Below are 24,143 nucleotides of genomic sequence, written 5' to 3'. Positions count from 1 at the left end.
CAGGAACTGCTTTAAAAGCTTTACATGTCCAGGTGAAACTCAGGACAGCCCTGTGACATAGATGCTATCTTCATCCCCATTTACAGATGAGGAAACTGAGGCCCCGTTAGTATGGACCAAGCCCATTCCTTTAGATCGAACCCAGGCAATCTGGCTCTAAAAGCGGTGATTTTGATCACTACAATATTTATAGTAGTAAAGTCATAATAACGATAATGATTAAGAACAAACTATGTGTCAGCGCTGTTAATGGCAAGTGAAGATGAGACCTACGCATCCAAACGAGAGCAGTTCATTCCAGAAGAGACCTCCTTCCTATGATTTTGGGGAGAGAGGTGGACAGAGAGGGCTGTGGTTAAGAGCTGTGCAGAGTGGCCCTGGGGAGAATGATCTTCTGAGCTGTGACAGGCAGATCTATGCTTCTCTTGGACTCTCCCAGTTTTTCAAAGCTAGAACTTTTCCTATCACCGCGTCTGAAATAGACCATGACATGTTGCATATGGTTTCTTTTGTAATTTCCTTTTGTGTGTTTGGTGCTGCCACTGGTCAAGGGAACAGCCCAGAGTTTGGTGCTTTTGTTTCAAGGTCTTTCAAAAGCTACCTCCTTGACCTCCCTTCCTCCTTGTCTATGTGATGCTGATCTTAATGAGATCTCTGCAGCTAGGCGGTGGAGCTGCGAAAATGAACCACCAGCTCCCCAGTCAAGTTGGGCACTTTCGCTCTCTTTCCAGGTGAAACAGGGCTCTCTGCAGATATACCCACACCATGGACCTCAGTTGGGCCCGACAAACTGTCCACGCCACGGGCGGTCAGCAATAATGCTCTATTGCCACCCATTTAGCAATGGCAAATCAATCCACTTTCCCAGCCTCCTGCAACTTTATCGAACTCCGCATCCCGCTGCTGCAGGACACGCCCCGAACTCTCCTTAAATGACATATTCGGCTGTTTGCAGTCGTGACTTGCATTGCAGTCCTGATAGCACAGACCGCGCCTATTCTGAGAAGCCCGCAGAAGTAGCAGCAGCAGCAGCAGCAGCAGCAGCAGCCGCAGCAGCAGAAATAGCAGTTTTCTCGCCCTACTGAGTGCGCTCCCTATTTGCTGGACACCGCGCTAAAGCTGGCCACCGTGAGTCCCCGCGGAGGGGCGGGTGCACCCTGCGTTCAGGGCGCCCGCAGCCATTGTGGGGTGGGCGTTCCCCTCGCCTCGTGCGGACACGCCCTCTCCGCGCTGCGGCCGGCGGCGGCCGGGGGAGACGAAGGTGCCCCGTGCGTGCTCGGAGCAGGAGGAGGAGGAGGCTCCCGCCGGGCTCGAATCCTGGCTGCACCGCCTGCCGGCGCCTCGCCGCTGCCCGCGCCCCCACGCGCCTCCCGGGCACGCGCGCTCCCGGCCCCGCCTGAGCGCGCACGCGCCCTGCCGTCCCCCCGCGGCGGACGCACGGCCGCGAGCGCGCGTGCGCGTGCGCGCGCCCCTCAGGACGTCCGCGGGCGCCGCGCTAGCGCGAGCGCGGGGCCGGGCGCGCGGGAGTGAAAAGGAGGCGGCGGCTGCGGCTGCGAGCAACAGATCCGGGCGCTGCGAGCTCACCCGCTCTGCTGTTGGCCGGTTGTTATTATTATTATTATTTCTTTTTGCAAATTTCCCCCAAACCTTTTTTCATTTAGAAAACCTTGCATTTTTTTTTTTTTAAATGGCGCTGGCCCTGGGTCAGCGGGCGGTTTTCTCTGCCTCAAGATGGGCTTTGCCGTTCCCGTCGTGGGCACCCGTGGCGGTCTGACGGTCAGCCTTCCCCGCGCGTTTTTAAGGCCGGGAGCCGGGCGTTGCTTGTAGGCACATCCCCCTTCCCGCCCCCTGCGGAGCGGTTTGGCTTTTTGAAATTATTGTTGTTTATTTTTTGGGCGGAGAACAGGCGACCCCGGGCGCTTCGTCCGTCCTCTTTGCAGGAGAGGCTGCGAGGGTGAGAGTCCTCCCGCGGCGAGCCAGTCCGGCCCCGCGCCCAGCCCAGCCCAGGCGGCCCAGCGAGCGCGTCCCGGGAAGATGGAGGCTGTGATCGAGAAGGAATGCAGCGCGCTCGGAGGCCTCTTCCAGACCATCATCAGCGACATGAAGGTAGGTCGCCGGGGGCGCGGCGGCGGCGGCGGCGCTGACCTGGCCGCGGCGCTGCGCCTGCGCCCCGGGCCGGCCGCCCGGTCGGTCCGGGTCTGTGTGCGCGGCGGCCGGCGGCCACCACCTGCGGGAGCGCCCGGCCCGGGTCACCTGCTCCGCCCGGCGCCGCTTAGGGCTCTGCTGGGTCACGGGCGGGCGGCTTCCCCGGCGATGTTGGATGCGCCCTCCCCTCTCCTTGCTCATTGTCCCAGGGGGGCGGCCTCCATTCGTTTTCCTGGGGGGCTCAGGGCCCCCCGGCTCCAAGTTCCCCATTGTCTGTGGCTGGCCGGACGGAGCGCCCGCGACCCGCAGAGGCTGGGTGCTGGGCGGACACCTGGTTCCCCGGGCACCACGGGGAGGGGGCGCCTGGCGCGGGATTGGGGGCGCTGCCGGGCCTCGGAAAGGAGCTCCCGCCTGAGCCTGGAGGGGAAGCCACCCTTTCCCTTCTCCTGGAGGAGGAATCTGAACAAATTAGGGATTAATTAGGCTGTTTCAGAGCCGGTGAGGGTGTGCGTGCCCTTCCCTCGGGCCCTCCCCGGGCGCGGAGCAGAAGTTCCCAGAGCAGCCCTGCATGGGCCCCTCCTTTCCCTGGCAGAGGCTCCCTGCCTGAAGGCAAGCTGGGGACCCACAAACTGTTGTTACTTACCCTCCCCTCCCCCCCCCCCAACACACACACGTACCCACCACACAGACTCCGGGTTTTCTCCAGGAGGGACTGTGTGAAAATTGTGTGTGCGCGCGCGCACACGCGTGTGTTGGGGTGGAGAACAACACCCTGGCTTTTCCCTGCAAAGGGTGGGACTGGGGATAACCTGATCCTTGGGACGTGGATTTTCTGTGCATGGAGATAGGCCAGGGGCCTCCGTTACTCCTCCAAAGGAAACACAATCGGCCTTTGGAGCTGGCTGGCTGGCTGGAGGTGGGCATTGGGGGCGGTGGGGGGGATCTTTCCCCCCATGTGTATTCAGGGAGCTTCTCTTTGGCTCCAGCCCAGCCTCAATTTGCCTCAACAGATCCGGGGAGGTGGTTTAATGAAAAGCTCGGCTTCCAAAAAGGAGTGGGCAGGTTTGGAAGCTGTGCGGCGAGTGGGTGTGGACACAGCCCCCCTTCAGCCCTGCCTGGGCCCGCGGAGGAGCTTTTGTCTGATGGAGTGTACGGTCTGGGCAGGGCTTGGCCTTGGAGATGGGCTTTGGGGAGGAATGTCCAGCTGTCACGGGCTACGTCCCCCTTTTAGAGCCAACTGCCACCTTGCAGCAGGGTGAACTTCCCCAAGGTGCCTCTGTCCTGGTCCTGTCTATTTTGGAATCCTCCCGCGGAGCCTGTGCCTTTTGTCAGAAATCGACATCCGTGCAGCATTATCTTCAAAGCTGTCCCGTGTGCCCCGGAATGCCTCTAATCCAGCCCCTCGGAATTAGATTATTCCCTGTTCAAAGACAGCCCCTTGCATTCCTTTGCCCACAGTTCTCGATTGAAGTGCTCTTTGGAGACAAAGATTGGTGCCGCCATGGGCTCCCGGAGCATTTCTGGTTAACTTAATTGTGCAGGCCTTTTAATCAAACACGATGTGGTTTGAGGCACACACCTATTCTGATCACTAGGGGAAGAGTTTGAGATGGGTTGGTAAGGCTGCTTGTGTTTTTTGTTTTTTTTTTTTTAAGGGAGAGAAATGGGTGTTTCCAGCCCCCCAGTAGTAGTAACAAGGGCTCAGGGACTTCATAGGCCTGCCCACTGCAGTTCCAGAGTGTTCACATCTAGAGTTTCCCCTCCCTCTTTGTTCTTGAATCTAGAATCTAGCCTTGGTTCTTCCCGTTTACCGGTCTGAGCCCAAAGCCCCTGGGTAGGTGACCCGCCCCAGGGTGGGCCCCTCTGCCTCCACCTGCCGCCCCCTGGCCGCCCCGCAGCCCTGTGGCTCTGGGGCTTTGTGGGTGCTACGTTGGCATGTCTTTTCCTCCAGGAAATTCCAGTTAAAAATAAAGACTCGTTTAATGCCCCTTGGGTGCAGGGTCTGTAGTTTGTGGTTCCTGAGCTCTTTCCCTTTGAATGTAGTAGCATTTGTTCAACATCCTGTGGGAAGGTATTTATTTGAAGGGTCTTTGTTGGTTTGTGTTTTGGCAGCAAAGATTTTTAAAAGACACAACTACAACATGCCTTGGGGTCTGCAGAATTTCAGACTTTTGGGGAGTAGAGAGATAAGGAAAAAGAGAGGGGGTGGTGGTGTTCTGATTTCCAAGCTTGTTTATTCGTAAGATAGCTGCTGAATATTTTCATGGAGTTATCTTCTTAGAAGATTTCTTCAGGAATTAGTTTACTGTGGTATTTTAGAAGGGACTTTTGAAATTTGGGCATATAGGATAAGCAATGTAGAGTATGCATATGCATGAAGCTGCCAGCCGTAAGAGTCCGTTTTCAATACTGAAATCAGCTGGCTTTCTAATGCCCTGCTTTTCTGCTTTTCCCCCTCTTTGAACTCCATGATGGGTTTATAATGCCTCTCGTCCCCGTTCTGTTTACTCTGAAGGACAGGCATACATGTTGGACACCCGTTCGGAATGCCACCTTGAGAAAAAATTTAGGTCATTTTCTAAGAAGTGATGTTGGACTTCTTAGTGAGGAAAGATAAGAAAAATGGCTTTTTTAGTGGCATTTGATTCTCCAAAATGAACAACAGCAGCACAGGAAGGGAGTCGATTTCCTCTTCGGAGGAAAGAAACAACACAACAACACAAACGGAGTCATGTCAAGGCCTCTCGCCATCTATCTTCCACAGCCAAGGCACCCAAGGATTCTTTCTGCTTCCTTCTAACGATCCTCCGTCTGGTTAAGTCCTCGGCTCTCAGGGGGTGCGTGTCATCCTTTCCAGGGGGAGGGGTGCAGGAGAAGCCCTCACTCTGCTCCCATCGGGATGCAGCTGTTAAATAACTTATCGATTCCTCGTCGAGAGGAAACCTTGTGTTTTTCCCCTTTCTCCCACCCTGCTGCAGCGGTGGTCAGGAATGAATGGTGGTGTGCAAAATCGCTTACTGGCTGCCTTTCCGCCCGTCCCCATTAATCAAGTCGTCTGCTGCGAGCCGGTCCCGGAGGGAAAGGGGAAGCAGGAGACTCATGTGGCCGGGGGCGCGGCCCCATCGCCTGCGTGTCTCGGGGAGCAGCAGCTTGGAAGTGACTGTGTGTGTGTGTGTGTGGAAAGTCACTTGACTGGCTTCTGATGTTTAGCTAATGTTGACTGCATGAAGGAGGTCCTGGAATCTTTTCCGAGTTCCTATCCAAGTCCTTGGAAAATGCAGGATAACTGTTGCAAACATCATATTTGTTTAAATTGAGATATAATTGACGCAGAACGCTATATTACTTTCAGGTGTGTACACCATACTGATTCGATAATTGTATTTCTTTATTGGTTAATTTTTTTTTTGTTTTTTTTTTTTTAACGTAAGTAATTGAACCCACATAGAATATGGTGATGTTTGGGAGCTATTAGGACAGGAGACTCGGGCCAAACTTGAGGGCAGCTCACCCTGTGGCTGTCTTTCTTCTTTTTTAATAATTAACTTAGTTCAAAAACAGTTGGATGCTAACATCAAATATTTTTCTCGGCCTTGTTGCTCAGGAATCAGCGGGCCAGGAGCTGAACGGGGCCTGATGCAGGGAGAACTTTGGACCAGGTCGGAGAGTGTGTTGGGGTTATGTAATGGGACCGGGAGAGAAAAAAACACCCAACCACACCTTGCATTCCCCACCCAGGTCTCACTCAGACGGGTGTCCTGTTACCGGCACCTGTGCCGGGCAGAATAGGGGCCTTGTTCAGTCCCCTCCTCCGCCCCCACCGCCGTTTGCTACCAGTATCCCTCTCCGGAGCGCCGCCCGAAACGAGAACTGCCACAGGGACTTCTTGAGTTCCATGGAAACCTTTTGTGGCTCCCAGGCCCGTCACGATATTTTCCCTCACTTATCACAAGACCAGGAATGTGGGTAGTGGGCCCAGCCCTGGGTGGGGATTTTAGAGTGGCCGTGGTTTCTCCCTCCTGTCTTGTTGGCTTTGGGGTTCCAGCCAGCAGAGAGGTTTACTTCCTCCCTGTTTATCGGGGGCCTGCTCCGTGGAAGGCCTTTCGCTGGGCCCCCAGGAGCCACCATCCACGGGGCAGGCCTTGGAGAGCTGCTTGTCCTGTGGCCTTTCGTAGCTGACGGCCAGTACCGTGCCGTGGCCATCCAGGGGGCGTGTGGAGTCCCTGCAGGACGCCCCCTGACTGCTGTGAGGAAGATGTCCACCCCCCAGCCGAGGCCTCTGCCAGCGGCCGCTCTGCAAATGGCGACACACAAACTGGGGACACAAACGCAGGACAAGCAAAGCCCTTGTGAAGCGCAGATGGGCCCCCGCTGGCTTTTCTCTTGGCAAATGGCTGTGTTTGCCCAGGGTTTTACAGCTTCCTCAGCGTGGGCCTCTGGGAGAAGTTGAAGTAAAGATGTCATAAAATTGGCAGCAGGGAACTGCCCGAATGGGTCCTGTTCTACATAGATCTGTCTTTTTCCCCCTTTTTTTCTTTTTCTCCCGGTGCAAATCTTAACAGTCCAGGTTTGGAAAGAAATCTTTTTTTTTTTTCCTTTTAAATCTGGCTTGAGCGTTTTTGTGGGAAAATCCTGGTATATCACATTTAACCAAATAGTTTAGAACTACCCTGTTTCCCCGAAAATAAGACATCCTCCGAAAATAAGACCTAGCGCAACTTTGGGAGAAAAAAATTAATATAAGACTCTGTCTTATTTTCGGGGAAAGAGGGTAGTTGCTGGATGTTCTGAGATTCAGCCTCAGATGCAGCGAGAAGGCCAGTCTTGGATTGTGGTTTGCATGGAAGGTCACCTGAGTTTGAATTGCACCTGGTTCAGTTCTTATTTGAGTAACATGTACCCCCAATTCTATAGTATTTACTAAGCATCAGCAGGGTTGCAGGAGCCAAGTTCCATGCTATGATTTCAGTGGGTAAAACACAGAATTCCCAGGTACATTTGAATTTCAAGTGAGCACTGGACAGTTTTAGTATAAGTATGTCTCCTCGGCTGCTGACCTCTTGGCTTCTGAACTCGTTATTTTGCACCTTGGGGGTAGGGAAAAGGGAAAAAGCTAAAACGATACCTGTCAATTGGATCGCTTCTGTGAGGTTGTTAAAATGCTTGGAGGGTGGAAAGGTTGAAACTATTGATCTATTAGACACTTTATCTATAATTTTCATCTGGGCTTTTTCCATCTTCCCAGAGATGGGTGAGACCTGGCAAGATTCCATCTGTAGCGAGACCTTTAGATGTTCAAAACCGGTTATGGAAAAATGAGATCATTTCAAGTTCACCATTATTTCTCGGAACTGCCTTCAGGATACTTTCCCCTAAAACCCACACCTCCACGGAAACAAAGAAATACCTTTCCCCAAACCCAAGAAAAGCCAGAGGACAGAGCTGGCTGCCCAGGACATCAGAAAGAGGCATTTGGGGCTCCTTACAGGGAACTGATGCCTGAAGCAGTTTAACTCAGATTTGCAGATTGCACTGCTGATATGGCCTTATTAAGTAGCAAAGCAGAGAGACAAATGGAGTAAATTAATTGGCTGAGCATTGAGGAAACCTATTGTATTTGATTGCCAAGGTTCTCCCTGGAATTAGCTGGAGTCTACAGAAGGTTTCATCCGGGGATGTGCCACACGTACACACACAAGATCCCCCAAAAGCAAAACCCAAACCCACCCAGTGTAGATTCCAGAGCAGCCCACCCATTATCAATGCTTCCCACCCCTTAGCCTAGGGGAGGACTTGGCAAGGGCTGTGCCATCTCTGTCGCTTCCCGAGGTAAGATGCTCTGGCGTGCCACCTGTACAGAGCAAGTGGGTGCTCCGTATTCACTGCATATGGTGAACGGGGCAGAAAAGAGCCTACTGTGTGCCAGGCATTGTGCTAAGTGCTTGGCATGCATGGATTCAAGTCATTCTCACATCAACCCCACTTTACAGATGAGAAAACTGAGGCTTGGAGAGTCAGTGCCTTGTCTGATGCCGTGGTAGGGTGGACTGCTGTTTGGACCTTGACCTGTTTGATCCTAGGGCTGGAGCTCTTTAGATTCCCAGCGGTCGCCAACCTTTCCGACCTCACGGACCACCAGTGGTCTGCGGACCACCGGTTGGCAGCCGCTGCTTTAGACCATACCTACGGTAGAGAGCGGGGCATGGATTTATTTCTAGACGCTGGCATTTCACTTGCCTGAGTCCCACGAGAGGCCCAGGGAAGCCTGGAGGTGTGGGCTTGAGCTGAGGGAGCTGCTGTGAGGATGGCTGCTGGGGTGGGCGGCTCCCATCCGGCTGTCACTTTTGTGGAAATCGTTTAATTCGTGACACATCAACATAGTGTGGCTTCCTTCCTTCTCCCGCTCGCCAGCCTTTCCTAACAGACAGCCTGGCGTTCCCCTTTCCTCTTGTTTCCCCGGGTGTGTGGAGGGGGAAGAATTCTCTGGGCCAGGCCTCCGCGGTCACCCTTGGCTCCCGTCCTCGTCCCCGGAGCGCCTCCATGACGGGCCAGAGGGCCGCATTTATACGTGGGTCCCCGAGGCAGGATGACTGTGCAGGCCCGACAGCTCCTCCTAATTATAGGAATGGAGCAAGTTCACCCAAAGTTCAAACGGCTCCTCAAAGAGCACGCCTTACCTCGGACTCGGTTCGCGTCCAGCCCTGGAACTCCCTCGTAAAGGAGCGTTCTGGGTTTAATTACGCCTCGTGGCCCTCCGGTCGGTCGGGGCTGCTGAGCTGTGTTTGGAGGAGTTGATGGGATCACCAGAAATCTCCTTCCTGTGCTGCCTCCTGGCACATGTGGCCTTGGTCATGGTTCTAAGTGGTTTTTCTTTTCCTGTCTAGTTTAAGTGGGTGAAAAAAAATCAATTGAGTGCCTTTTGAGTTATGTGTCTTTTTATTTGCTTTCTTTCGCTCAAAGAATTTGGCGGGCGGTAAACGTGTCAGCGTGCGCAGTATCAGCAGCCTCCCCGGGGGCAGGCGGCGGGTTTGGCCTGGGACTCCCTCTCCTGCCACCGCCCACACGCTGGGGTCTTCGGGAGGGCTGGCAGAGTGGGTCTGGCCGGAGGAGCTGGCTCTGGGCAGGTGTGCCCCTTTCGGCAGAAAGGGCGTGGTTACAGGGACAGCAGGTGTGTTGGATTCTGGGAGCCATAAGACACGGAAGCCTGGACCCTGTTCCTGGGGTGCATCCTGAGTACTAGGGTTATAAGAAGCACCCCCAGGTCATTCTGATGTGCAGCCAGGCTCGAGGAACATGGAGCTGTACACAGTTTCATCACCTTCAAAGGGTTTTCTCAACCTTACCAAAACCGGAGGAAGGTGCTGACTCTCCAAGCCTAGATGGTTGTACAACAATGTGGATGTGCCTAACACTGCACGCTTAACAGTGCAGGATGGTACATTTTATATGTGAATGCATTACGCACGCTGAGTCCACTCCGTCTCCTGGCTACCCCAGGCCTGAGTGATGTCCTGTCCTCCCAGCATGCTCAGCTCCTGCAGACTCTTCCCGAGGGCTTCTGTCGTGGAGCCCGTCCAGCTCCTACTTGGTCCTCCTCTTTTGCTGCTGCCTTCGGTTTTCCCAGCATGACTCTCTTTTCCAAAGGGCCCTCCCCCTCCCTTCTCAGGGTGTACCCAGAGTGGGACCCTTCACTTTGTCACTATTGCTTCCAGCGATGTCTCAGGGTTCATTTGCTCTAGGTCCCACTTGTTCCTCTTTCTGGCGGTTCAGGGTATGTGTATTTTATCACAGATTAAATAACAATAAATTCACTGTGAAATAGGCTGTTATTAGTTGATATGTAATAGCTCTGTCTAATATAATTTTTTTTGCAAGAATGGGAATTGCCAGATATGGTAGCCTCTAGCCACATGTGACTATTGAGCACTTGAAGTGTGAGCAACGAACTGATTTTTAAATTTTTTTCACTTTTAATTTGTTTAAATTTAACTAGCTATATGTGGCTAGTGGCCACCATATTGGGCAGTGCAGACCTTTAACACCACTATCAGGCGTCTTCAAACTACGGCCCGCGGGCCACATGCTGCCCGCAGAGGAGTCTGATCCGGCCCGCCAGATTTTTTGGGCAGTGAGCACAGCCGAGGTGTTACAGTAGGAATTAGTAGTTCATATAGTCCGGCCCTCCAGCTCTCTGAGGGACCGTGATCTGGCCCCCACTTTAAAAAGTTTGAGGACCCCTGAGTCCTAAGTAAAAATATTGTGTTTGCTTTCTACTTCCTTCTGGCCACATTATTGCTCTTCAACCCCTCCTATAGAAATTCTAGAACTGCTGCTGACCGTGGAATCAAAGATGTGGTTTTAAATGCCATGGGCAAGTTACTGAGTCTCTCTGAGTCTCATTTTCCCATTCTGCAAAATGGGTCCGGTAAAGTGCCCACCTTCTAGGTTTGTTGCAAGGATTCTGAAATGGGATCATGCTTGGGAAAGGGTTCATACGGTGCCCGGCGTACAGGCACCCAAATGTTCGTCGCCAGTTTTATTCTGTCTTGTAGAACAAGGAGTGAAGAATTCTGACTTCTCAAAATCAGTGTAGTAATTATCTCCACCACTTCTTAGAGCAAACACTACCCCACCCCTCACCCAGCTGTGTTTAGAGCTTGTGATGAAGTTGTAGGAAATGGAGAAGTTGCGTTTTTTTTGTTTTTTTTTCTTGCTAAGTAAATTACTCCCCTGTTCATTATAACCTCCTCTGGCTCAGCCAGGCTTCCTATTTGCATCTCCCGTATTTGCAACCCCAGTGCCAGTATATAAAGGGAGGGAGAGGAGGACTGGGTGCCTGGCTGAAGTCCCCAGGGCGTTTAATGGTAAAAAAAAGAGATGTTTACACCAGGATAAGGAGAGAGAGGGAGGGAGGGAGGAGTTGCTTATAAAGACCAGCGTTTTCTGTCTCCATTATTTGAATCTTCCTTTTCTGGAGTGACCACCAGGAACAGGGGCCTTGTTTGTCCCTAGTCTGCCCTGTAGCAGCAGCTTCCTCCTGAAGCTTCTGTCCTTCCCAAGAGCTGGCCACATTTGGGTTCTTCCCAACTGCCCGCCGGCCTGCCTCCTGTGGCCCCTGCCTTAGCCCGGCATTTGGGGAGCCCTGGGATTCAGCCCCAGCTGAGTGGCCTGTTGGTGCCCCGTGCTCTCCAGCCTGGGTTCTCTGGCTTCCTTGATCACATCCCGTTTGCCCCAAGAGCGTGGAGGACCCTCTCTGCCCTTGTTACCCAGTGAAATCTTTCTTTCAAAGCCTCTCCAGAAAGTTGCATAATTTCTGGTCCCTCTTCTTTCCACCAAGTCAGATAAGATACCCTCAGGGACTTTTCGCGTACTACGGTGATTCTACCGTGTTTTCTTGGCATTCCATGAAAAGTGGTTGCCCTTGGCCTTTGATGTCTGGATCTGCCACTTCTGTGACTCTGGGCAAGTTACTCAGCCTTGATTTTCCTGTCTGTGAAATGTGGGGATAATAACGTCCCTCTTAAAGTTGTTGAGAAATAAATGAGAAAGTCTGTGTAAAGGGCTTAGCATGGAATAATTGCTAACTCCTCCGCTCCGTGTGTCTGAGCTGCCCTGGTCGTTTCCAGCCGGGTACCCTGCTGGAAGCCGCACTCTGGTGTTTCCGCAGATACATGAAACCTGTGTCTCCCCTTCACAATGCAGTGGAGACCGGAGTGAAATGTTTTTTTAAGCAAATAAATCATTGGAGGGAACACATTACATGTATTCAACAAATTGATGACGTGCCTGCTGTGTGCCAGGCACCGCTGGGTGGTGGAGGTGCAACTCTGGGCAAGACAGCCATTCTTACCCTAACGTTGTTAGTCTTGGAGGGAAGCACACAAGGAATTAGCAATCGGCGTGATCAGCACCAGGGCAGATGTCAGCGTGGAGTCCTGGGGCGGGCTCTGATTCTCTCTCTCTCTCTCTCTCTCTTTTTTTTTTTTTTTTTTTTTTTTTTGCATTTTACTTTCTTTATTGATTAAGGTATTACATATTTGTCCTCATCCCCCCTTTACCTTCCCAATTTAACCCCCTTCCCCGCCCCCACTCATGCCCTCACCCCCCGTTTCTGTGTCCACTGGTTAGGCTTATATGCATGCATACAGGTACTTCGGTTGGTCTCTTTCTCTTACCCTCACCCAAACCTCTGGGGTTTGACAGTCAGATCTGATTCTCATTTGGATCAGGGGACAGAGTCAGGGGAGGCTTTTGGTGCAGGTGACACCCAAGCTGAGAGCTGGGTTTCATCTCCCATATCCCAAAAACATTTACATGGCACAACCAGGAGTATTCTGGTGCTTTACGAGTAAAAAACTAATCCAGCAACCCAGCGAGGTAGTTACTGCTTGCTTACCATTTCACAGGTGAAACTGAGGCACAGAGAGGTTGGGCCATTTGCTCACTTTATCAAACTACTAGTAAGAGGCGCAGCTGGGATTTGAACCTAGGAAGCCCGGCTCCAGTCTGCGCGCATATCCACCAGGCTACCCTGTCTCTTACAGCATCGTAGTTCAGATGCTTCTGAAATTTTCAGCTTCTGTAATGGGTGTCTTTAATGGACCTTTTGATGACCTTTCTGTCTGTACCGTTGGGAGTCAGGATGAGCCAGATAAAGCATGAAAATCTAGGCTCTTCTCTGAGCTGCTTCCAGAAGCTCCAGGGGCCTCGCTCTGCTGGAAGAGTTTGATCCAGCCAAGGACATGACATTGTTGGTCAATCGACTCACCTGACCAGAGTCTCTCACCTATCCGCAGAGGGAAGTCTGGGGGCCGGGGGGCGAGTATGAGACGTGAGGGCTTGCTGTCCACGGTGACAACCACATGACATGTATTTGTTTTGCAGGAGAAACCCCCTCCCATCGGGGTCACCCCAGTAACGGGCTGTGCACACACAGGGCTGAGTGCTCAACAGGAAGGGGGGGTGTTTGCAGTGGGAGGCTGACCGGCCTTGAGATTAGTTCCCAAGGAGACATACCTCACTCAGCTGCACAAGAGAGGCCTGGCTCGCTTGAGCCTGGCTCCTGCCACGGAGCAGCGGCCACTAAGGAAGTCTTTGAGTTTGGTTTAATGGCCGCTCTTTGTTTGGAAGTGATTGTTTACGGAACCTTCAAAGCCAGCTCTCGAGCAGGATGTGATCTGCGCCTGAATAATTGGATGAGGCACCCCAATAGGAAGCAAGTAGCGGGGAGCAGAGCCAGGAGTCGCTAGCTGATTGGCATCGGAGCACTCAGAGTCGGGGCCGCGCCCGGAGAGACGGAAGCCATCTTGCAGCCAGAAGTAGACCTGGGCAAGGGTCCCCTGGAACCTGTCCTCTTTGATGCCGGCCTGGCCTTAATTAGGGACACCCTAATTAAGTCACCCGGGAGGAAACTTCTTCCTAAAAATAAATTAGCAAATGTTTTGAGAGCATTTCATGAGGGATCACTTCTCAAAGATTATGCAAGATATATGATAATGGAAGACAAACTGAGAAACTTCAGTGAAAAACCAGAGTCACCAGGGGCCACTGGGTCGCAAAGTGGGTTACGTGCACACATTTTAAAGGAAGGCTGGAGCGGCCTCTGCTGTGCCTGAAATTTCCCTCTTTTAGCTTCTCACTATCCCGCCTTTCTGTACGTGTCACCATGAGCCACGGCAGTGCTGGTGGCTGTGTGGCCTTGCATTGTTGGGTGGGTCTGTAGTCCATTCATTTAGTCGACATGTATTTGAGGGCCCACCATGTGCCAGGCTTTTTGTTAAGCGCTAGGGATACCGCAATACATAAAATGGACAGAAAGCCCTGCCCTCCTGGAACTTACATTCTAGTGGAGTGGGGTCAGACACACTGAGTGAATCAGTCACTCCTCATAGACTGGGAGGATTGTGTGCAATGGGGGGAAAATAAAGCAGGGACAGTGTGGTGGTTTCTAAATGAGGGTGGTCAGGGAAGGCCTCACAGAGGAGGTGGCCTGTGAGCAGAGCTTAGGGCATATGCAGATATCAGAGGAAGAATGCTCCAGGCTGGGGAGGAGCATGTGCCAAGGTCCTGAGGGGGAGCCAGTTCCATGCTGGTTTGTGTCGAGGCTGTGTCCAGGTTTCGATGAGTTATAAGCAGCTTCCATTAACTTTATATATCTGCAATGGATGTGTCCTTGTTGCTACACATGGTTAGGATTTTGCTCTCCTCAATGAGCACCTCTATTTATTTTTAAGTTTTGTAAACTCTCCTAAGTCAGGGCAAAGTAACCAACTTGTCAGATCTACCCTGGAGAGCAGTGGCCTGAGAGCACTGGGCACAGTTGGTGTGCTCCGCCGTATTTCACTGAGCAGGCCTTCCTCCACTCTCCCATAACCCAGAGAATGACACCAACAACGGCGCTGACTGTGTCACGCTGGCCTCAGGTAATGGCTCCAGTCAGGTATGGACGTTTCGAGGCGTCTGGAACCCACTGCCAAACGCCTTTCAGAGAGTGGGTATCAGTTCACATTCCCATGTGTGAGAGCTCGTCACCAGGGATGACACCTCAGGGAGCATTAGGACGGAGATCGCTGAGGCCACAGCTTCCTGGCCTCGAAGGACATGCATCGCACCCAGCGTGAAGACTCTCAGTCCTTGCTGTTTGTGCTGTTAGTGAGCGGAGCGCGAATGTCCCCCGGGGGACTGTGTAAAATGCAGACCCTCGGGCCCATTCCCGCAGGTTTGACCGTGTCGATCGTGGGGCTCAGCTGTCTGCAGGTCTAGCAGGCATTTCCTGGTGAGTGTCTGGTAGGTTGTGCTGAGGTTTTACCATGAGAAGGTGGTAGTGGGGTGGCTCTTGGGCCACTTGAGCCGCCAAGAGCCTCCTCTGCAGCTCATGAAGTGAGTAGGAGGGATGGTCTCACTCCCCCTAGCAATAGGAGGGACCCTCTCACCCCACCAATAGGAGGGACCCTCTCACTCCCCCTCCAACCCCCATACTACACCTGTCTGGAATGTGTTTCAGGTGAAAAAGTGACTAAATGTTGCGTCACCTTCTCTACTTCCTTTTCTTTGCTAATTGTGTTTCTTTTGCAGGAATGCTTCCTCCCTTCCTTCTTCCTTCCTGTTTGCCAGGAAAATTCTTTTATCCTTTGAGACAGACCTAGGGGAGGCATCACTCCCCTCCTCTGAAACTTGCTAAGACCAGCCACACCTTCCATTACTTTATACTCGGGGCTTGGTGCCCTCTGAAGGCTTGGGGATTGGCGGCTTACATGTTTGCGTTCCCTTATCTCTGCATGTATGGCCTTCACCCTGTCGGACGCCTGAGCATAGTAGGTGCTCATTAAATGTCCTAGTCAGGGTGGCTGGCACAGTTAACTGATTCATTCAAACAGCCATTGCCAGCGCTTGTTGTGTGCTAGTTACTCTTCTAAGCACTTGTGTTACTTCACTTACTCTCGCTGCCATCCTTTGAGGTGGGAATTACCCTGGATCATTTACAGATTCATGAAGAAGACGGGGCGGCACGGCAGACGAGGTGACCCCGGTCCCCCAGGGGGTAGATCTGAGGCGGGGCAGTCAGACACCAGAGCCACGTGTTTAAGTCCCGAAGACTCTGGGACGTGACTGCCCCTTCGGCCCCTCTCTCCAGGCGAGAAGGACACTGGTGGGAAGACACCAGCGCAGGGCAGCGGTGGAGACGGGACACACGCACCTGGGCGTCGTTCGGGTGCGGAGGCGGCTGTGTGGTGGGAGGCGGCAGAGCACACTGATGTGTGCCCAGGGTGGGACCGCCACTGCTCCCCAGGGTGGGTTTGACAAGTCCCTCTCACCACCGCTGCCTTGGCAGAGCTTCCCCTTTCAACGTGCGCAGAGGAGGGACCCAGAGGTGCTTCCTGGGGAGAACAGAACCCCAGGCACATGCAGGCCTCCTCCAGGGTCCTGGGTGCTCTGCTTGTATATCTGCTCAGGGGGCTGGAGAGATCACCCCCAGGAAGAACCGCCCGGCCGGCATGGCCCAGTGGTGGAGCATCGACCTGTGAACCAGGAGGTCAGGGTTTGATTCCGTCAGGGCACATGCCTGGGTTGCAGTCTCGGTCCCCACTGGGGGGCATGCAGGAGGCAGCCCATTAGTGGTTCTCTCTCATCATTAATGTTTCTCTTTTTCCCTCTCCCTTTCCCTTCCTCTCTGAAGCTACCGTATTTTTCGGACCATTAGACGCTCCGGACCATAAGACACACCAGTTTTTAGAGAAGGGAAATGAAGAAAAAAAGATTCTGAAACAAATAGTGTCCTAAAATATTTTATGTGCATTAAAACCCAACATCACAGTCATAAACACATGTAATGAACCCTGTAAAGTAAACAGCAGCATTTAGAACCATTTTAGAGCCGGGCAAGCACACAGAGACCACACAGAGCCGGGCAAGTAAAAAAACTTTTTTTAAAAGTATATGTGTAGGCTATATTTGGACCATAAGACGCAGGGACTTTTTCCCCCCACTTCTGGGGGGGAAAAAGTGCGTCTTATGGTCCAAAAAATACGGTAATTAAAAAAAATCAATCAATCTATTATCTATCTATCTATCTATCTATCTATCTATTTTTTTTGTTTTTTTAAAGAACTGATTCCTACAAGGCAGAAGCAGTTGTGGAGTTGGGTGGGGCCAGCCAGAGAGGGTGCTTCTAGGGAGAAGGGGGTGAGTGCAGGCGTGCGAACACCGAGTGGCAATAACAACACTTGACATTTTTATGGGGCTTGCACGTCACCAAGTATTGTAGTATTTTGCCTGGGCTCATTATCTCTCGTAGACATGTATAAACAGGAGTAAACAACTGGAGCAGTTGGGCTCTGTACAGTGGGACAAAGGTTGGGGGGTGGGGGTGGATAGGTGTTTTTTACCAGGAGGAGGCCGAACTGGACACAAACGTCCTTATGGGCTCTTGGGTAAGAGCAGCCAGCCCCCAGACTAGGGGCTTAGATTGCGAGCCCCAGGTTTCTAGCTGCGGAGGAGCACTGAGATTTGGGGGAATCTGGGGGACAGTTTTGTATTCAGAACAACTGGGCAAACTTAGGGAGCAGTTCATGAAGCAAATGAGGTGTGAGGGCGAACCCTTCCCTGCCCTCCGGGAAGTGATGTAAGCTGCCAGGCCTTTGCTCTCCGGGGAAGAGGGGCGCATTGAGTGCCTGCACTGCCGCCTGCCCGCCCCGGGTGCAGGGACCGCCGTGGGCCCCGCAGGTCTGTGTAGAGTGAGACGGTATGCTGGACCATGAAACATGTGGGACTCCTCGGTGCTCCGGACGACTGTCTGAAATAACAGAGGACATACCATGGCAGGAAACATGGGGCTAGGGGCGGGTGGGGGAAGAGGAATTCGGAGAATGGACAAGGAGAGGGATTCCATTTTTTAAGAAATGTCAACCAAGCCCAGACCGGTTTGGCTCAGTGGTAGAATATTGGCCTGCGGACTAAAGGGTCCTGGGTTCGATTCTGGTCAAGGGCATGCACGGTGGTTGCGGGCACATCCCCAGTAGGGGGTATGCAGGAGGCAGCTGATCGATGTTTCTTTCTCATCGATGTTTCTAACTCTCTATCCCTCTCCCTTCCTCTCTGCAAAAAAATCAATAAAATAGCCGAAACCGGTTTGGCTCAGTGGATAGAACGTCGGCCTGCGGACTGAGGGGTCCCGGGTTCAATTCCGGTCCAGGACATGTACCTGGGTTGCGGGCACATCCCCATTGGGGGGTGTGCAAGAGGCAGCTGATCCATGTTTCTAACTCTCTGTCCCTCTCTCTTCCTCTCTGTAAAAAAATCAATAAAATATATTTTAAAAAAATCAATAAAATATATGTATTTTTTTTTTAAAAAAAGAAGTGTCGGCCGTGGCACACACCCCAGTTTTGCAAACGTTGAAAGGTAGAACCAGAAACCTTGTTGGTGCCCTGGCGACTTTGCCGTATCAGGGCTGGCGCTGCCGACGAAGGCTTCTCTGTGAGGGTGAGGATGTTCTCCATCTGCTCCCTCCAGGAGGCGGACACACTGGCCACGTGTTGCTACTGAGCACTTGCGTGAGGTACTGAATGTTTAGTTTTATTTTGTTGTCATTAATTCCAGTTTAGATAAGTCCATGTGGCCAGCGGCTCTTTTATTGGAAGAGTAGGGGTAGACAAAGGGATTGATCCTTGGCAGAAAACTTAAAAAAAAAAACAACTACTACTTTGAAGATGTGGTTGACATAGTAGTTGCTCTTTTTTCTTTTATTTGTATTGCAAGTGAAGACTACCCCTGGGGATTCTGGGCATGGGACCTCCTAACACAGAAGGAGGGACGTCCTTGGCTTTATGAGGGGGTGATGGTTACAAATGGGGCAGCTGGGAGGGTGGCTGGGTGGAGGGAGCACCTTTTGTGGTTCCGTCTTCTTTTCCACGGGCATGTGGCTGCTGTGCACTCGGGCCAGTGGGGAGGGTGGGCGTGCAGGGAAGCACCCATTGATTATCTCCAGGGCTGTCATCCGCTTGACAGACAGGGATAATTAGTGGATCAGGCAAGCTCCGATCAGGGGTGGTTTCTGTGATGGATGGGCTTACCCCGTGCCTTTCATCTGAGGATCCCGGAGCCACTCTTGCAGGGTGGGGTGGGAGAGGGTAGTTTTGGGGTGTGCATGGCCAACCTTCATCCTGCACCCCCACTCTGGAGCCAGTGCTCCTGCCTTGCACTTAGAGCAGCGAGGGGTCCAGAGGCCCTGCTGTTTAGGTCGGAAGCTTCCCCTGGAAGCTGGGCTCTTCATTTCCCAGAAGTCTGAGCTCACCCAGGGGTGTGCCCAGAGGAAGGAGGGGAGGGATGCTGAGGGCTGCGCTCCTCACGCTCACCCCATGAGGTTCCCGCAGACCCACCGGCAGCCCATGGAGATGCTCAGCCACGCTGCCCCTTCTCCTGGCGGAAGCAGGTTGGGTCCAGTGTCCACAGGAAACCCGAGGGTGTGATAAAATGACCCTTAGTCATCGCCCTGAGGACAGCAACTGTGAGCATTTCTAGTGAGTTCCTGTAAGACCTTTTTCTGCCAAGCACTTTTCTTTGTTGTTGTTTTCTTTTCCACTTGGTTGAGGGTCCTAACCATTTCTAGGGTGACACTGTAGCTCCCTCAGGGCATTGCCACTGTAACTGGGGGTGCGTGTTTAGGGACCACCCTCCCCCTCCCCACTCACACACGCACGCTCAACTCTGTCTAGGCTCCTACAGGCCCCCAGTGGGAGGCAGGGCCCGGCCTGCCTGCTGACAGGTTTCTGTGGCCCTGAGGCCGCACCCCGAGGCTGGGGTTGTTCCTCTCGCTGCCTGCGTTTCCCAGAATCCGGGTAGCACTTGGCCCACAACGTTGGTCAGATCTGCGATCAAATTTCAGATTAGACCTCTCTGGTCCTCCGTCTCCTTGGCTGTGAAATGATAGCAGTCCTTGCCTCGTGGAGCAGTCAGCCTGTAATAAGAGTATGTGTCCGGCCGTGCGTCTCAGAGTGTGGTCTGGGGACCACGGCGTCACCCCGATTACACACGCAGCATCCGGGCCCACCCCAGCCCCAGGAAGGAGAACCTGCGTCTTTGCAGGTTTGAGGAGTGTCCCTGACACCTAGCAGCCGTTCAGAAAATGGTGCTGCGCGGTGGTGATGGCGACGGAGATGTTTGCCAAGGGGGGGGTGGGGGGAGAGGAGCTTGAGAGGTGACCTGTCCAGTCGCATACCCATGACGTGAATTCTCATCAGCCACAACTACTGGGGAGCCAGCCTTTGACCGGGACCTGTGGACGGGACAGAGGTCTTTGAGCTGGAACCCGATTCTCTGTAGCCTGTGCCTGCTTATAGGCGGTGCCCGCTGGCCCCTATTTTATTCTCGGCGAGGCCCAGTCCTCCTCCTTCCTGAGAGTCTCCTCCAACTCCGACGCCTCTGAAACCGCCCCTTCTCCACCACGCTCCCGGCCGCCCACGGTCCCCGTGTGGCTGTGTGGTGTCCGATTCCCTCAGCTGTCCTCGGGAGTCCCGCTGTCACCGCGGGCTGGGCCGGGCTGGGAGAGGCAGCCCGTGCATTATTGATGGCCCATGTTAACCAGCCCTGCGATGAGCTAACAGAGTTTATTCTTCTGCTCCGCGTGTGGGAGGCCATCCTGGGCTTCTGTGTGATACAAAACAAAGCAAAACAGAGCCCACGCCAGAACGGCCACTGGCTGCACCCTGCGCCTTGTGCCCTGCAGAAGGCCAGGGGCCTGCTCAGCCTGCAGGCGGGACAGGAGAGAGACGCAGGGCTGAGCCACAGCTCACCCTTGAGGGTGGGGAGAGGAAGCCAACTCACATATTCATTTAGGTGGCCACCACGCTCTTGAGGAGTTGAAAGTTAACTAGGCCTTTCTCCTCTGAAGTAGAACAATGACTTCCTTCTCCCCACTGCCCAAGGCACCAGGTTGCTGTCAGGTGTGGGACCCCTCAGCCAGCTCCTCTTGTCACCAGGCTGGTTTGGGAGTTTGTCATTGGCCATTTGAATGAAGGCCCCGCCTCGCCTTCCTCTGCGTCCAATGGGTGGTAAGCTCTGGGCCTTGCCCTTGAAGGCCGCTCCTGGTCCCCTTGTCCACCCGCCCATCTCCTGCTTCTCCCCAGCGCAGCTGCTCCACTGCAGTGTCCTTCCTGCCTCCCCGTCTCCCCTCTTCCCGGATCCTCTCTGGACTTTATTGGACCCTCTTGCTCAGGCCCTCCCTGCCTCCCTGCTGTCCATCTTACTGGAAATGCTTTTCCTCTCTCCCTGTCTCAGTCCCCGAGTCCACAGTTCTGGGGGGGAGACTCAGGCTCATAGATAGAAGCCTGCGTGATGTGGGAGAAGCAGGTGCGTCTGAGCGTGCCCGGAAGAGGTGACATTTGAGCTGGGTGGTGACAGCTGAGTAGCAGCTCCCAGGACCGTTGAATCCCCGTGGAGGTTAGGAGACAGACAGCACAGCCACCGGGGGTGGTGGACGTGGTGAAGGAAGCACAATGCCCCTCGAGGCTGCAGGGTTGGGAGTTAGGGCCTGTCTGTAGGGAAGCCCACCTCTCGCTCCTCGTAGGACATGGGGCAGTGATGCAGCTCATTAAGCGAGTCCTCTCCATGCTTGTAAACAAGCCCACCTTCTCTTCCTGTTTCTGGTGTCTGGAGGCAGGGAGGGTCTGATTGGTGGGCTTTTCCTTTCTCGCACAACCACGTGTGATCTGAGTTCTGTGTCCAGCAAACCTGCCTACTCGCCTCTGCAAAGCAACGCAGGAGTCCCCGGGAGGAGAGCCTTTCTTCCCTTTGTGACTTTGGACTTGGCAGAAGCCGGGTGCTCAGTGGGAGTCTCATTTATTTATTATTATTATTATTATTATTATTATTATTATTATTATTTTATTTGGATCTGTCTGGAAAGTTAGGAAACCTTTATTTTATATGTTAAATATATACAGAGTATTTTTAAAAATATTTATCTTAAACAAATATGTTTATTGAAAGTATTACATATGCCCCTCTCTTTCCCCACTGACCTTTCAGCCTACCCCGTTCCCCACTGCAAGCTTCACCACCCTGTTGTCTGTGTCCATCCATGGGGTATGCCTATATGCACACAAGGTCTTTGGTTGATCATCTCCTACCCACACACCCCCTTCCCTCCGAGATTCCGCACTCTGTTCCAGGCTTCCATGTCTGTGGATCTGCTCCATTCATCAGTTTATTTTATTAATTAGATTCCACATATGAGTGAGATCTTGTGATACTCGTCTTTCTCTGACTGGCTTGTTTCACTTCACATGACACTCTCAGGCCCCTCCACGCTGTCTGAAAAGTGTGGAATCTTGGTGTGTTCTGTAGTGAGCCCCGAGGTGGGGCCTGTGTCTAGGCTGCCACAGCTTGGGGGCAGCCTTCCTGGAGAGCTCCTCAGATGCCATCCCAGACAGAAACATGGCCTCGGGAGAGGACTTGCAGGATTCCTGGTGGGTGGGGTGCAGATGGGAAGGGGAAGGACTGTCTGGAACTTGCCTCCTAAAAGGGTCCTCAGGACATGCAGTGTCTCTACCTGCACATTTCCTTTGAAATGTGAGGGTGCTTTCCCTTCCTGAGTCTGGGAGTCTAGAACAACTCCTGGCTTTGCCCTGGGACCCTTCCTCCAAGTCCCTGCTCCTTCCTCTCTCCCTTCCTCCACACTTCTGGGTGTTTGTAGCAGAACTACTTTCAGGTGGTAGAAACTTTGGAAGAAACTTGAAAAAAATATATGGAGCAAGCCAAATCACCTTGCCTTTAAGCGTTAATAACATTTACACACTTAAAAAATTTTTTTTTTCTTACACAAGGAGGTTTTTGTCTTGCGTTCTTAGAAATCCATTTATTTTAGAACCCATTAAATTACAGGCTGCCTGAAAGAGGTGGGCCTGACACTTTGAGAGACTTCAAAGATCATGAAGACGGGAGAGAGCCGCTCCTGGCAGGCTTCGCGGGCTGCGTGGGTGTGCGTGGGCGCGGGCGGCGGGCTGCTCCCCTCCACGAGAGGGGGGACCCTCCTTTGGTTGCTAATTCGGTAAAGACTGAAATGAGGCTCCGATGGGGGCAGGTAAGGAGCTTTTGAAGTGGTGGGAGCAGTCGTTTTCAGGAGTGTTCCTCTCGCACTGGAGTACTCCACCTTCCATGCACTTGGGAGGGGAGAGCCTCTGTCTGACACTGTGCTGTGACTGTGGTGAACTGGGGGTGCCACACACAGTGTGCCCGCATACCGTTGGTTCCGTACTGAGGATGGAGCACGAGGGATTCCCGCCCAGATGGACCATCTGACTTAGAGAGTTTATGACTTCTCTCCCGACAGCCTGAGCAATGCTTGGATCAGTCCTCTCAACTGTGCATGGAACACTCACTGAGCAGGTTAATGTCAGACCTCCTTCATTCCTCACCCCAGCCCTGGGAAGTAGTGACCGTCCCCATGCAGGGCTCCAGCGACTGACTTGCCAAGGGTCACATTGCAAAGGGAGAGTGAAGATTCAGATTGAACTCCTGCATTGGGTTCTTGATTCCTTCCCTACATTCTTCCAGTGTTCAGTGATGTCAGTGTTCAGTGATGGTGATGGAATTGTTTTTTGTTACTATTTTATCATTAGAAGGAACAGGCCCTGAGAGGGTGAAGTGACTTCATCCAGTCATTTTAAAAAATATATATTTTATTGACTTTTTTACAGAGAGGAAAAGAGAGGGATAGTTAGAAACATCGATGAGAGAGAAACATCAATCAGCTGCCTCCTACGTACCTGCTACTGGGGATGTGCCCACAACCAAGGTATATGTCCTTGATCGGAATAGAACCTGGGACCCTTCAGTCCATAGGCTGACACTCTATCCACTGAGCCACACCTGTCATTTACTGGCAGGATCCAGGGCTTACTGGCTAGAACTCAGGGCTTGATGCTCCCTGCTCAGGCTTCTTGCCCCCGGTTCATCTCCGTGACCTTTGTCAGGGGCTCCCTGGATGGGAGTGGTTGGTGCTGGGGAGAGGAAGAGGTGGCTCTCATGTTCTTCTTGGTGTAGATGAGAGGTGATGGTAACTTTGCTAGAAGTTGGTGGTCAGTGGGTCTGAACATGGGCTTTTCAAACAGCTTCGTATACCGCCTTGTGGGTCAGAAAGAGAGCGGATGGCTGTAATTGGTTGATTGAACTCTTGCACTTTTTTTTTTAATATATATTTTTTATTGATTTTTTAGAGAGAGAGTCATCGATCAGCTGCCTCTTGCACACCCCTACATGCCCTTGACCGGAATCGAACCTGGGACCTTTCAGTCCGCAGGCCAATGCTCTATCCACTGAGCCAAACCAGTCCCGGCAAATGCTTGCACTCTTAAGGATGCTCACTGATGCCCGTCTGGACAGAGGTCTCTACTGGCCAGCCAGTGGGCTCTGATCTTGGCCCTCCACTCTTTCTTTATGTGGATGTAGGTGTAGAAGGGGTGTTCCTACCTGGGCTGGATCAGAAAATAGTAAATGTGTTA

The 24,143-nt window shown here is 52.7% G+C and overlaps 1 protein-coding gene across 23 annotated transcripts in view; it reads left to right on the top strand.

The window, feature by feature from the left end:
- The first annotated feature begins 965 nt into the window (after nt 1-965).
- The window catches only part of MTSS1 (MTSS I-BAR domain containing 1), a 125,670-nt gene continuing 102,492 nt past the window's right edge, over nt 966-24,143 (top strand). For 5 of the 23 annotated variants that reach the window (XM_045581519.1, XM_036437226.2, XM_036437218.2 and 2 more), the window contains exon 1: nt 969-2,106. In XM_045581519.1, the coding sequence (XP_045437475.1) occupies nt 2,035-2,106 (72 nt within the window). In that variant the 5' untranslated portion in view covers nt 969-2,034. Of the gene's footprint in view, nt 2,107-24,143 lie in introns of all 23 variants that reach the window. The other 18 variants (XM_045581518.1, XM_036437228.2, XM_036437225.2 and 15 more) reach the window with 7 other exon arrangements.

This window comes from Pipistrellus kuhlii, unplaced genomic scaffold (assembly GCF_014108245.1).
Source record: "Pipistrellus kuhlii isolate mPipKuh1 unplaced genomic scaffold, mPipKuh1.p scaffold_m20_p_14, whole genome shotgun sequence".
NCBI classification, from domain to species: Eukaryota; Metazoa; Chordata; class Mammalia; order Chiroptera; family Vespertilionidae; genus Pipistrellus; species Pipistrellus kuhlii.
The sequence above is the reverse complement of the archived record's forward strand: the minus strand, read 5'-3'. Positions and strand labels throughout refer to the sequence as shown.